The 15,057-nt window shown below is 42.1% G+C and overlaps 1 protein-coding gene across 1 annotated transcript; it reads right to left on the bottom strand.

Moving 5' to 3' along the window:
* Positions 1 to 565: 565 nt before the first annotated feature.
* On the bottom strand, positions 566 to 14,011 carry LOC125237764 (gastrulation defective protein 1 homolog). Its single transcript, XM_048144939.1, is given in 7 exon segments — positions 566 to 672; positions 675 to 1,532; positions 1,830 to 2,026; positions 10,668 to 10,863; positions 11,841 to 11,952; positions 12,906 to 13,148; positions 13,509 to 14,011. Coding segments are annotated over 7 exon segments (1,956 nt in total). The 5' UTR covers positions 13,788 to 14,011; the 3' UTR covers positions 566 to 601.
* Positions 14,012 to 15,057: the final 1,046 nt, after the last annotated feature.

Here is a 15,057-nt window from a genome sequence, read left to right on the forward strand (position 1 = left end):
ATCTGAAGACTTGAGCGGCTTGTCACTCGACTCAAATAGACTTTCTGACACTAGTAGTGCTAAAAAACCGGTAAATATCGCAAATTCCATGTACGACTCGAAGAAATCGTCGATAATCGATTCAATTCACTTACTCGATGGTCTTGGCAAATAATAGTAAAAATCTACATTACAATACTAGTGGGTAAAAAAGGAGGTTCGAAACGAGTGCCGATGGGAGTATTTTAAATCGACACGAGTAACGAATTTCCTTTTCGCAAGTGTATCGCACGACGTTTTTCAATACAGATGGCCCTCCGAAGTTTCGACCAGACATAAAATGAACGCGTCGTTCATTTGCGAAAAGGAAATTACTCGTGTCGATTTAAAACACTCCCTTCGGTCGTGTTATTTTATCGCCACTCGTTTCGAACTTCCTTTTTTACGCACTTTTATCGTAATGTACTATTGCCGAATATTATATTCTTCTCTGTGGTGAAGTTTTGTTCTTATCAAAACTATTAACTACTTGCACATATCAAATATAACGAAATACGTAGCAACAATTTATAAATAAAACCAAAAGCAATGTTAATTTAACATTTATTTCTTACAAATAAAATTACGATTTCGATTTCTTCGGATCCGAAGGCCCATCTCCATCCTCGTCTCCATTCTGAAAGATCGGCTTCGCTGAGTTTTCTTATAAGCCGGGGCGACCCAGAACGGATTCTCTTCGGCATCCTTAGCGTACTTCAAAATGGCTTCCCTCGGGTCCTGGTCATCATCCACACGTTTACTTAACCCTAGATTCCTGATCACGAATGAACTGAGCGTACTACCCGAAGCAGCAACTCTACCTCCTTGTCCTGAAGTGATTGGTAAGTCAGGCCGATGAGACTTTACCGGGTCTAACCGTTCTTTCTCCATCTTCTTCTTGCTAGTTCTTAACTTCTCTTGTCTAAATAGAGGTAAAGCATGAGGTGTTATTATCTGTTGAGAGCTTACTACTTCAACTGAATGTTTCTTTCTATGTGTCTTCACTATACATAGCTTCGCACCTCTCAAACTTCGCTTCTGATCATAGTAACACTTGACAACACCGTTACCGCAGCTCACAAAGATCTGATTTAACTTCGCATGCCAAATTCCTTTAATGACATGTGATTTCGCCACACCAATCTCGGTGACCTTTTCAAAAGTTTTAGTGTTGTAAAATATCAGTCGACCAACTTCTTGGTTTCTTTGTAGAGACTCTCCGGTGAATACCATAGCATCGTCAGGGCTAAAACCGCAGTCAGTTTGCTCATACCTTGAGAATAGATTGCTGAAGACGTTTAGGGGTTTCTTGAAGTTTCTCAAGTCCCATAGTTTGAGGGTTTCATCATTGCTTCTGCTGGCGAGGTAGGATCCTAGATATGAGTAGGCGATGCTGGAGATTTCGGTCTGTTTCTGGTGCGCGTCTCGGAGCAGGACTGATGTGTTGACGAAGTTCTTCCTGTGGTCCCACATTTGGATGGAGCCGTCGAAACAGCCGGCGGCGACCGTGTTACCTGCGTAAGGGATAAATTTTATTTGAATTAATAATATCGTTGAAATCGTTTTAGGAACATTATGACACACTAAATTATAATAAGTGTCCTCAAAAATGACAAGCAAACATTTTAGGAAAGCATTAAAACATAAATAACTAAACTTTTGCTCATGGTTAAAGAAAATATTTCTAGGAGGCTAGTTCCAGGCGAATTCTTAGTTTGAACTATCAGCTGTTCAAAAAATCGTTCGCATTATTTTATTTTAGTGATTTCATCCTCGTATTTTTAGTGTTTTTTCTAGGTCAAAGATATTACCGTCTCTAGAGAAAGCGCAAGCAGTAGGGTTAGTCTTCAGGCCGCCCTGTTGTCTCGGCTTGATCACCGCCTTGTGTTGCCGGGGCGCGTCGGCGCGCCACAGCCGGAGCGTGCCATCTTGTGAACAAGTCAGGAACTCCTCGCGGATGTGCGGGTGCCAGCAGCCGCTGTTCAGGGCCGCGCAGTGGCCTTTGGTTCTGAAATTATGATTATGGATCTCATCCTCACTTGTCACACAGAATTTTGTACACACTTATTAAACTGGCCAAACAGTTTACTTTTAGATAAGGTACAGCGGGGCAAATCTTGACTGGGGGCAAATGTAATTGGTCCATTTTGTCCATGTTTTACAATGTTTGCATTATTAAATTGAGTGTCCACCGGTTATATATGGTAGGCGTGTTCAATGGATACATGTAATACTCAACATTATAGTGTAATAATAATGGAAAAAATGGATTAGTTACAATTGCCGCCCCAGTCGAGATTTGTCCCGCTGTACCTTACTTTTTAAAAACAGACATTTTTGAAAAGCAAACTTTGGATAGCTAACCTTACCTGATAATTGAAATGTTAATTTTGTTCGCCCTCCTTTCTCCATCAAATTAAATATGAGTTTGATAAATATGTAGTAAAAAGCAGGATTGTTGGTAGGTTAACTGGTCAATCAAACGTCAAATTTTAGATCGTACTATAGAAAGAAGAGGGAGGCCTTTGCCCAGCAGTGGGACACATTAGGCTCTAAATAATAGTTTATTAATAATAATAATAAAGCCGAGAAGGACAAGTCCAGTAAGTACCTAGACTTGGCTCACGAGATAACCGCCATGTGGGATGTTGAATCAACGATCATTGTTCCGATAGTCGTTTCAGCGAACGGTCTCATAGCGAAGAGTCTCGACCAACATCTTAAGAGACTCTCGCTAGGTGGCTGGATCAAGGGCCAGATGCAGAAGGCGGTGATCTTGGACACAGCGCGGATAGTTCGACGGTTCCTCTCTCTGCAGCCCTAACCACCGGCAGCTTGGGCCCTGCCCCGCTGCTGGCGGCACCCTAGGTTAGGTTTTTTATAATGTGTTTATATGTGTTTTATATTGTTTTGTAAGTGGTTTTGTATTTTACTTTTATACTCATATTATAAACAGCCTAGCCTAAGATTTGAAAGAAATAAAGATAATAATAATAAGCCCGAGGGGGCAGCTTGTGGCGAGCTGACGGTGAGTGACGCTGACGACACCGCGGACCCCTATTCCAGAGGGCCCTTTTTTATGGCCCTCGCCTCTGAGCTTGCCTTAACCGGCCGGCCAGAGTGGATTCGCAAGAGCGGGACCTATGCTCCAGGTTGGAAGTGTAAAATGTCATAACGTCGGCGGCCTGCTGAACGGATCACCGGGATCTGGCTACCGCAGTCTCACCTCTCGACAACCTTTCAGCCACTCTTCAAGTGTTGCTCTGTTGTCGCACCGTGCGTGCGGCCGTTTTGCAGGGCCCACTCAATGAGTTGGCGAGTCACCGCCTGTCTTTTACAATCTTGAGACTAGTTGTCATGGCAGGTGTCCGATAGTCTCCCCCCATAGACCATTATCCAGTCCATCCAACTTGCACAACAATAGCCTATGACCTTAGTTCCCATCGCAACACAAAAGTGCTGCACTGAAATAGTCTTTACACCTGGCGGGGACCATCTCTGGATGTATCATATTGTGCGCTCGGGGATGGTATCCGCCAGATGTATCCCTTGCCTTTAGATTAAAGTGTCTAAAAGGGCCTCTGTGCTGTTGGCTTCGGCCCCATACATGCCTCCCAAAAGTCCGGGACCCCATGGTCCCGAGATATGGTAAGACATACAAATAATAATAATAACAAACAACTACCGGAAATATATCCTGAAGGACGGTACGGTCGACATTTGTCGGGCATGCCGCCGTCCCGGAGAGTCACTCAGGCATATCATTTCCGGTTGTTCTCATCTTGCTAACGGCGAGTACCTGCACAGACATAATCTCGTAGCCAGGATTATTCACCAGCAACTTGCTCTTCAATACGGCCTTGTGGACCGCGAAGTACCGTACTACAAGTACTTGCCTGCGCCAGTTCTTGAAAATGGTCGTGCCACGCTCTATTGGGATCGATCTATTATCACTGACAGGACTATTGTAGCCAATAAGCCTGACATTGTGATAATAGATCGACCGCAACGCCGGGCCGTGCTCGTTGACATCACCATCCCCCATGATGAGAATCTCGTGAAAGCCGAGAAGGACAAGTCCAGTAAGTACCTAGACTTGGCTCACGAGATAACCGCCATGTGGGATGTTGATTCAACGATCATTGTTCCGATAGTCGTTTCAGCGAACGGTCTCATAGCGAAGAGTCTCGATCAACATCTTAAGAGACTCTCGCTAGGTGGCTGGATCAAGGGCCAGATGCAGAAGGCGGTGATCTTGGACACGGCGCGGATAGTCCGACGGTTCCTCTCTCTGCAGCCCTAACCACCGGCAGCTTGGGCCCTGCCCCGCTGCTGGCGGCACCCTAGGTTAGGTTTTTTATAATGTGTTTATATGTTTTTATATTGTTTTGTATGTGTTTTTGTATTTTACTTTTATATTCATATTATAAAAAGCTTAACCTAAGAAGCAAAATAAATAAAGGAAATAATAATAATCTAAGAAAAGAAATAAATAAAGGTTATAATAATAATAATAAGCCCGAGGGGGCAGCTTGTGGCGAGCTGACGGTGAGTGACGCTGACGACACCGCGGACCCCTATTCCAGAGGGCCCTTTTTTATGGCCCTCGCCTCTGAGCTTGCCTTAACCGGCCGGCCAGAGTGGATTCGCAAGAGCGGGACCTATGCTCCAGGTTGGAAGTGTAAAATGTCATAACGTCGGCGGCCTGCTGAACGGATCACCGGGATCTGGCTACCGCAGTCTCACCTCTCGACAACCTCTAGCCTCTCTTCAAGTGTTGCTTTAGATTAAAATGTCTTAAAAATGTCTCTGTGCTGTTGGCTTCGGCCCCACGCATGCCTCCCAAAGGTCCGGGACCCCATGGTCCCGAGATAAGGAAAAGACAAACAAATAATAATAATAAGCCCGCAGGGCAGCTTGTGGCGAGCTGAATGGGAAGTGGCGTCCCTTGGGTCCCATGCCCCCGAGAGTCGGTCAGGCCCCTCCCTCCGGCTTGCCTTCACTGGCCGGCTGGAGAGAACACTGAGCAGGGGCCGCAGGATTCTCACCTCTGGCTTGCCTTAACCGGCCGTTCAGAGTGGGGTGCCAGAGCTATATGCTCGCAGGGTGGAAGTGAAATATGCATAAGACGCGAGTTGGCACAGTGGCTGTTTCGTACAGACTGGGTACAAAGCGGCGCACACCTCTCCACACCCTGAGCCGCTCACGCTAAGTTGTCCCCTTGTCGCTCCGTGCGAGCGGCCGTTTCCTGGACCCATATATTGAGTTAGCGAGTCACCGCCTGCCTATTTTTTCGTGTTTTTAAAACATATGATCAAGGCATATGTCATAGACCTTTCCATAGACCGGTCACTAGCACACTGACCCAACCCAATGACTTACTTGACTTGACTTAATGTCCTATGTCCCCTAGATGGGGCAGAGGGCATCCACAGTGCGTCGCCATCCCGAGCGGTTTTGAGCTTCGCGCTTTACTTCGCTCCAGGTCATCCCTATCGCCTTCGCTTCTGCAGTGATCGTCCTCCGCCAGGACTGCTTAGGGCGGGCACGTCTTCGCTTTCCTTGGGGATTCCAGTCTAGGGCTTGCCTCGGTATGTGGTCGGGGTCCCTTCGGAGCGTATGGCCAATCCAGTTCCATTTGCGGCGTTTGATCTGCTGGTTGATCGGCGTCTCACCGCAGCGTTCCCACAGAGCTGTGTTGGAGATTTTCTCGGGCCAGTATATTTCGAGAATGCGGCGAAGACAGCGGTTGACAAAGACCTGGATCCGTTGCGAGATGTCCTTAGTGACCTTCCACGTCTCACATCCGTACAGCAACACGGGTTTCACGTTGGACCGGAATATCTTGAGCTTAACTCTCCGAGTCAGTTTCCGCGATTGCCATATAGGACGGAGTCGTGCGAAGGTTGCTCTCGCCTTGGCGATCCTCGAAGCGATGTCCTCTTCGGTCCCTCCAGTTTCCGACACTACACTACCAAGGTACGTAAATTTGTGGACTGTCTCCACACCCTCTGTGCCGATTAGTGATGGGTCGTCGGTAAAATACTTCGTTACCAGTATTTTTTTCTCGGGGACTCCATTTGGGAATATTATCTCAAGGTGTCGAAGGCAGTAAAATACCAATCTTACCGGTAATATTACCAAAACCGGGTAATATACAAAATTTGCGATTTTTATGAGACGCGATGGTTATTTTTTTAATTATGTATTACTAAGTCGCCATCATAAAACTTAAAAAAACTCGTAGAGTGCCCCGAGGAGTAAATTACCAATCTTACTAGTAATATTCCCAATAATACCGAGTAAATTACCAGTCTTACTGGAAACATTCCTTTCCTATATTGTCACCAACTGCAAATATACTTCGTATAATTTTGTGGTATCTCGTGGCTTGTGGCAGATATATCTAATATTTGGATATTTTGTCCCTGTTCCATTATATATAAAAACTATTTTACTAGTGGGGTTACTTTGATACTTGGGGTTGCATTGATAAAAACTTCGTTTTATCTTTAAACGCAAAATTCTACATGTCTAATGGGGTGGCAACGCGCATGTGACACTGTTTGAGTTGCAGGCGTCCATAGGTTACGGTGACCGCTTTACATCAGGCGGGCCGTATACTTGTTTGCCACCGACGTAGTATAAAAAAAAAATGTCCCAACGCATCTGTCCATTTTTAGGGTTCCATACCAAAAAGGTACAACAGGAACCCTTATGGTGTTTTTAAAGGCGTTGGCACTATCGATAGTTACTACCATTAGTTGCACTAACGCAATGAACAAGTATGGTCGTGGGCAGTGCAAATCTCTTGTCAATATGTAAGTATAGTTTATCGCTATTTATCATGTTCTAATAACTTCTAAACTAACTTAGTGGGTATTAAAGTAAAAGGTTCACAGTGAATATTAGCTTGCCAGAAATATGTTTAGGTATATCATTCTATTGAGTTTTGTGTTAAAATTCAAACTAGGCATTTTATTACTAATTATTTAGTTTGTGGGGTGTCTTTGATCACCTGCATGGGGTAACATTGACCATACTTAGGTACACAAAGTTGATTATTGTGTATTATGTTAAGGTACTTATTGAGGCTGACAATTTGATCTCTTTTTGTGATAAATATTGAGACAATCTTAAATAAAGTTGATTTTTCGAAGATGGTAATTTATGTCTTTGATCAAAGTAACCCCAAAAAAGCATTAAACAGCTGTAACTTTTGAACTTGCGAAACGATTTTTATGTTTCCTTGAGATAAAATACTTCTGTAAGGGGTTACATTCGATTACCAAAAAAATTATAGTTTTCGTCATTTTTTCTCTCTCCGTACATTATTTTGTTAGCCTTTCTAGATTTTTAGCAGCGAAAGACTAAAAAAAGTATATCCCATTAAAAGTAGTTCCCATTTTTTTTATTAAATTTAGAAGTTAGAGAAGTTTAAATTATAAACTGATCAATGTAACCCCAGTTTACGGTACCTATCTACTTTAATGCAAGTCTGCATTAGGTACCCAATAACTTTGTGTTGACTATGTGTTGTTGTACCGAATAGGTAATGTGAAAAAAAAACACGCCAAGTACGAGTAGGCGGGCGCTTTTTTTTCTCTCTCTTTTGTACTCGGAGGTACAGTAAGAAGTGAAACTCCATTATCGGACCATTTTTATACTATTTACAGTTTAACGAAAATTTGTTAGATGAGATTGAAGCAAAAATAAAATACTACCTTATTAATTTTCTACTATTTACAATACATAAACTAATCTGTGTGCCTACGGCTGTGTAACCCTGCCTTACCACCTTTCGGTTCTATGGTCCTGGTTCTACTGGTGATAGGAAATATGGAGTATGCAGGAAAATTTCTATTATTTCGCCTTCCGGATCTGCGGCCCTGGTGATCAGGTGATCAAAAATACGGTTTAGCTGGGAAAAATCATAAATGAAAATGTTTATACAGACAGACACGTTGCTACAGATGTAGTGCAAAGCCAGCGGCTGTCTAACCCCGCCTTACCACCTTTCGGTTCTGGAACGGGTTATTTAATGCCTCTTTTCTTAAATTATTTCTAAATTAATTAAAAACAAACATTTTTCAGATGCCTATAGTTCTATAATAAGCTCTTTCATGTGATAGTATGTAAGAAACTTTCATTCAAAAATCTTTAATTTTTAATTTTCACATTACCCCCAAAAGTGACCCCTATGATAGAAATGTATTAATGTAAGTTACATGTCCGTCTTCGGGTCACAAGGTTACATACGTCTATCAAATTTCAAGTTATTCGATTCCGTAGTTTCGGAGAAAATTAGCTATGACTGTGACAGACAGACGGTGATCCTATAAGGTTCTGTTTTTCCATTAAGGTACGGAACCCTAATATTGGTACGGTACCTTAATACAACAAATTAAAACAGATTAAAAAAAATCGTTATATTTTCGCCATATTATTCCTTAAAATTATGATTCATTGTAACTTTCATATCATACTACTATAGTAATATTACCAGTAAGATTGGTAAAATACTCGGTAGTATTGGGAATATTACTGGTAATGTTGGTAGTTTACTAATTGACGTTAGGTAGGTAATATTTTTTGTTATAATACAGTGCAACATGTATCCTTTGTATCAATAAAAAAGAAATATTTTTTATCACAAAAGAAATTATTTTTTATCTATTTTTATGTAACGACCCATATATCCAAGATGATCCTCAGAGCACCTTGGAAGGAATTGATGCCTCTCCAATTGCCACAGTCACTGAGGTCTCCCTTCTTGAGTATATTACTAGTAACATTACTGGTTTGCAAATGTCGGCTTTCATATGAGGTCTCTCCTGTTTTAGTCGGATATTACTACTTCGGTTGTAACGACCCCTTGTGTGGGCATGGCCGCACTTGCAAGCGTAGCGGGGTCGTTTGGTCTATTTCCGGCCAAGGTCTTCGTCGCCTTGTACATCTCCCTGAGATTTCCGGAGTTGACAGCGCGTTGGGCACAGTCCGCAACCTCCTCAGCCCATACTCGACGGTCATGACGGGTACTGCGGTAGATTTTTCTGCGAACTTGTCCGTATCGGCGCCTCAGGTCTTCGCGCACTGCCTCGTCACTAGTTGCCAGGAGCTGAAGATGTAACCCGCGCCTTTCTTCGATGAGTTGCCAGGTATTTTGTGACATCCAGTCTTCGCGTGTGTGCGTTTTGTGTCCAAGGACGACGGAGCTGGTCTCTGTATAGGCCATTTTGATGTGGTTCCACTCCGCGTCGACAGAAGTGGTAGGGTCCGCTTTGAGAACGGAGAAACGGTTTCGCAGCTCGAGTCTAAAGGCGTCTCCTACATCTGGGTCCTGCAGCTTGTTGACCTCGAAGCGTTTGCCCATCTTGGTAGTCGCGCTGGCAGCTCGGGCTACAGCTACTTTGAGCCGCACCTCAGCGACGACTAGGTGGTGGTCACTGTCGATATCCGCGCCACGGCGGTTACGAACGTCGAGCAGTGATGAACGCCATTTGGAGCTGATGGCAAGATGGTCAATCTGGTTCTTGGTGACTCCATCGGGTGAGTTCCATGTGTACTTATGGTGGTGTCCATGAATGAATAATGTGCCTCCGATGGTAAGGTCGTTGTTTTGGCAGAATTCCAAAAATCTCTCCCCGTTCTCATTCCGGACTCCCAGCCCATTTGTGCCCATGTGTCTCTGACATCCGTCGTTGTCTGTGCCAACCTTGGCATTGAGATCCCCCATGACGATGACTATGTCCTGCTTGCGGGTGTTTTTCAAAGTTAGGTTGAGTGCACTATAGAAATCGTCCTTGTCTTCTCTTGATGCCAGGTTTGTCGGCGCGTAACATTGAACGACGGTTATCTTGCGGGCCTTACTGTTAAATCGGGCTGTGACGATTCTATCTGAGATGGGTTTCCAGTCCAGTAGGCTCTGCTTCGCAACATCAGAAAGGAGGAATCCTACGCCTTTCTCACGTACACCCTCTTCGTCTTCCTTCCCGGAGTAAAGAAAAGTGAGGCCCCTGGACGTTCTCAGTTCTCCGAATCCATTTCTGCGCACTTCACTGAGACCGAGTATTTGCAGTTTGTATCGGAGCATTTCTGCTTCTGCTTGGGCTAGTCGGCTATCTTCGCTCAGTGTTCGCACGTTCCAGCAAGCAATTCGTGTCCGTATTTTCATGCCAAAAGTCGTCGTAGTTTGATCGGTCCGGTTTTGCACTGTTTCAGTTTCTTTAATCGTTGAGTTTCGGGTAAGCGAAGGATTAGTCCACTATACCCTAGCCCAATGGTGGGGCTGCCACCTCGGAGCCGTTGGGCTTGCTCGGTTTTGTTTCGGGTATCCTCCCTAGAGAGACCCAACCCAATAGCCCAGTATATTTTTTTTCATTTCATTGCAATAGTTTTACACTAACCGGGGCTTGTCCTTGGGTGCATTACTATAGTGCATACAGGGATAAGCGTTGGTTGGTGTCACATCACCTTTTAGATTAAATTGTCTTAAGGGCCTCTGCGCTGTTGGCTTCGGCCCCACGCACGCCTTCCAAATGTCCGGGACCCCATGGTCCCGAGATAAACGAAAGACATACAAATAATAATAATAAATTATAAAAAGCATTTTTGAAAAGCAGACATTTTTGAAAAGCAAACAAACTTACCTAGCCATGTCAGCGATATACTGGTCCCCCTTCACACACTCGAGTATCTCAAAGCCGTCCCGGTCTAACACCTTCGCTTGCGCGGAGCCGCTGACCACTAGTATGGAGTCACCGGTGGCCGAGTACTGGAGCGCCCGGATTGGATGTGACTCGCAGGGTTGCAAGGTGCGGAAGGAACGCATTGAGGAATCCATGCCTGTAAGAATTTGATACATTTTTTTGGGAATGATCTATAAGTTTTAAATCTGTTTATTATCACGCAGAAACGCCAGAAACGTCTGAGAGCGGTATTACATATTTTTAAATTAAGTTAAACAAACAACTAGTATGGACTTAATATTATAAATGGGAGTGTTAAAATCTGTTTGTTTGTCCGTCTTTCACGGCAAAACGGAGCGACGAATTGATGTGATTTTTTAGGTGGAGATAGTTGAAGGGGTGGAGAGTGACATAGGCTACTTTTTGTCTCTTTCTAACCCCCACTTCCCTAATGGTCGTCCCACACTGGCTTTTATACAGCGCGTAAACGTAATAAGGGCGATAAATGAAACCAGGCATATAGGTAATTCAATATTGTTATCATTAATTAAGAGGTGTTTTTGAGTTACTCTTAAATTTCAGCCCATAATTAATTTTTGAAAAATTTCCCAGCAGCAATGTACTATAAACGTGGTTGCAATGACAATCAATGACAACTGTCAACGAGCGTTTAACGCGTGTTTGCATTACGTTGCGGGCCGAATTAATTTGTATGGATAAATAAAATATTTCAATTTTAAGTAAAAGTTATATAATTCCATTTTTTATGTCCTATACTCAATTACTCACCACCGTTAAGAGGTTCGCCCGTATTAGGTTTACACCCTGTATAACGTTATATAACACGGTGTGAGTGTGACTGGGACATCGCGATGGCAGGCTGTCCCTGTCACACCGTGTTATAAATTGTTAAGTAACAGTCAGTGTTGGGGCAAAATAAAAAGGGGGGTGGAAGTTAGCATGGAACATTCCGCAATTTTCGAATTTAACGCGAACGAAGCCGCAAGCAAAAGCTAGTAATAATATATATATATTAGTGATATGTATATAGGGGGTAATTGCACAAAAGATCCCGATGGGTCGAAGTGTATCAAAGGCCCCCCGCAGATTTAAGATAAGATAATATGTAAGTACCTGCAAAATCCCAGAAGGAGACTTCATAGTCGACGGACCCTGTTGCCAGGCGGGCTCCGGACGGGTCCACAGCCAGCGCCACCACAGCTTTGGAGCCGTGCAGCATTTCCACCTGCAATACAACGTGGGGTGTTAAAACAAAAATGGCTGTATGAAAATTTATCTCATATATTACCTAAAGACAGAAAACATCTGAGATATTAAATAAGTTACTTTAGGTAGCGTCCCCACTTAGGCGTCGCGTGTCTCGGGGCGCGCAACGGACGTCTCCGCCACGCCGCCTGGATGTGTCCGCCGTCTGGGGGCGCGTCTTACGTCCTTCCTGTACAAAATGTACTGAGGAGACGTTTTTTGAATTACATTCAGGCGGCGTGGCGCGGGCGTCGGTTCCGCACCTCAGGACATGCGTCTCTTAAGTGTGGCCGGTCCCTTATGACTGTATTTTTCTTATTATTTCTTCCCAAAAACTTCAGATCACTCAGAGTGTGCATTTTTTCAATTTACTAATTTTAAGTGAAATAATATGTGAAGTTTTGCTGAATATGATTAGTGATTACTACTTAGTAATCCATGCCTATTATTAGGCTTGAGTAATATAGAATAGTATTTAGAATAGAATACTGTACTAGACCGAACTACTCTCGAATGATTCTGCTCTCTAGTATATTTAGTACACTCACACACGCGCAACAGAATGGGAGCGAAGAGCCGAGGAGTGACAATGACAGCAAAGCGATCCGACCGCAACCGAATTAGAACCGACTGACTCAGACTGAGAGCGCGTGAAAACGGCCGAACAGCTCTCTGCTACTACGAGCGAGCGTTACTTTACGCCATATGCACAATTTGTCTCTCACTATCTCGGTGTACTACTGTACTAAATGTCCGGATGTACGAACTAGTACACTTCGGAGATTGTACCATTTAGGAGCGATCTTTTTAGTGAACTAGCAGGAGTAGCAGGCACAACTCTATACAAGTAGACTCTAGTTCCAGTCGCACTAGTAGTTAGTTAGTAGTTCTAGATACTTCATTCTTAAAATCATATGTAATATAAAAACAAACCTCATGAGTGTTCGGTATCCTCTTTTCCAAGCTCAGTTCCTCCTCATCTTCAGAACTGCTGAGCTCATCATAACTGTCATCTCCATTCTGCTCTTTCTTACTCTTTTCCACCGGTACTGGTGCCGTCGGGATCTCACTGGCCGGAGGTGGTAGAGGCCCAATGATGTCTTCTTCTTCGTCTGGTGGTGTATCTTCCGGTTCTGCTGGCTTAGCTGCTTCTTCTTCTAACTTTTTTTTACTAACCTGTGTTAATGAGGATGCTTATCTTAAAACCAACTCCTTATATTTTTTAAGTAAAGTTCATATTTGTAAAAGCCAAACAATTTTTTTATTTAAAATCTGGAAGAAAATATGGTAACAGAATAAAAAAGAATATTGCACCTCATCATTTGTTACAAAAAATAGTTTAACATTACTATACTATCTTAGATGAGTTCAGTGACACTTAAAAACATTTTGAATTATGCATACTATGTTCGTAAAATATGACAGAGGAATAAGGAAAAAGTGCTTATTATGCAAATAAGTGGAAGCTTTTGCCCGAAAACATACCCTAAACAAATCTATTAGTAATTTTTTTTTAAAGTATTACATATTACTCACTTCTTGAGCAGTCTTTCTTGCTTGTTCCATCATCTCCTCCACATTGAAATTCTTGGCCTTCTTCCCAAAATTCTTGATCCCCATGACTTGCTGCACATGCTGACTCTCCAGATCGTCTGTTATCTCATCTATTTCCTTCTGTTCCTGTATGAGAGTGCGACCAAAAGTACCGAAACCTGAGGTGGCTGTGTCTGGTGTGTTTTCTTCATTTTTAGTATTTTCTGGTGCTTTTGCGATGTTAAAACTGATTTTGCCGAAAGATATGGGCTTCTTACTCATGTTTTTGTGATAAATTAAGATATAGTGAGTTTTTCTAGTGCAAACTGATAAGATGAACTCTTGTGCTTAGAAAACTTTCATGGATATGTCTTTGCAACTTTCTGAATGTTGTACATACACGTATTACTTTATTTCATGTTTTATAATCCCTGATTTTAACAGTGCATGATAGTTATCACTAAATAAAATTCAATCGAATCAATCAATCATTCAACCAAGTCAACCAACGCAATGCAAGTTGTCAAAATTGACAGCAATGGCATTGACTTTAAATAATAGTGATGTCCATGGCAAATCGCTCCCTGTTACCGGTTTCGAAACCATAGCTGATTTACTGATTTACGAACTTAATTACATTATATAATTAGGTAAACAATTATGCATATACTATCAGTAAATAATTTAATTTATACTGTACTACTATAGGCCTATAATGTACACAAAACAAAAATATAATACTTATGTCAAAAAACGGAATCGATAATCGACATGAAGCGGAATAAATCATCGAATTTACCATTTTCGATTCGTTTTGATTAGTCGAAATTATCGAAAATGTCCTTGAGTTACGTTTATCCCATTTATTCGCTTTAATTTCCAAGAGTCTTGTGTTAAATACTAATTATTTGTTAATAATCCAAGATAATAGAGGAGGACTAACACAAAGGATTTCAGGTAATGAACTTATTGCTTTGTTAGCTTCATGCAGTCCCTGGCATCAAAATAAATGTATCCACCGGCATTTCTCCCAACATCTACAATCTCAAAACTTAATTTTATTTCATTATTCTTGTTTCAAATCATAAATATTTAATTCAATTTGTGTCGCATTGGCCATAAACTTTCTTAAAGCATAATTTCATATAATTGGCGCAGATACTACACATCAAATTAATTCTTACTAATTTAGTAGGTAATAAAAAATATTTTTTACGTGAATATACATATATATTAGACCTACCTATATCTAAAATGAGCAATTAAGTTCTTTGCTACTGTCCAGTCCTTGTCCAAATTAACTGCATTACTTCCTAAGCTCAATATTAAAATGCACAAGACTTTTGTCTAATATCTCATCATGCCCTAAGTTATATGAAAGTGAAGTAATGTTACATATTTATGTTGGATTTCTATAAAAATAGGTTCATTTTAATAATTCTTTCATCTTGGTGAATTTTATTTGTTGGTTAATTTTATGGTGGGTAGGTTTAAAAAGGTATTTCACACTTTTTCTAAGCATATTTCCTTGGTCCTGGGTTGGAATCCCGGT

Source organism: Leguminivora glycinivorella, chromosome 22 (assembly GCF_023078275.1).
Source record: "Leguminivora glycinivorella isolate SPB_JAAS2020 chromosome 22, LegGlyc_1.1, whole genome shotgun sequence".
NCBI classification, from domain to species: domain Eukaryota; kingdom Metazoa; phylum Arthropoda; class Insecta; order Lepidoptera; family Tortricidae; genus Leguminivora; species Leguminivora glycinivorella.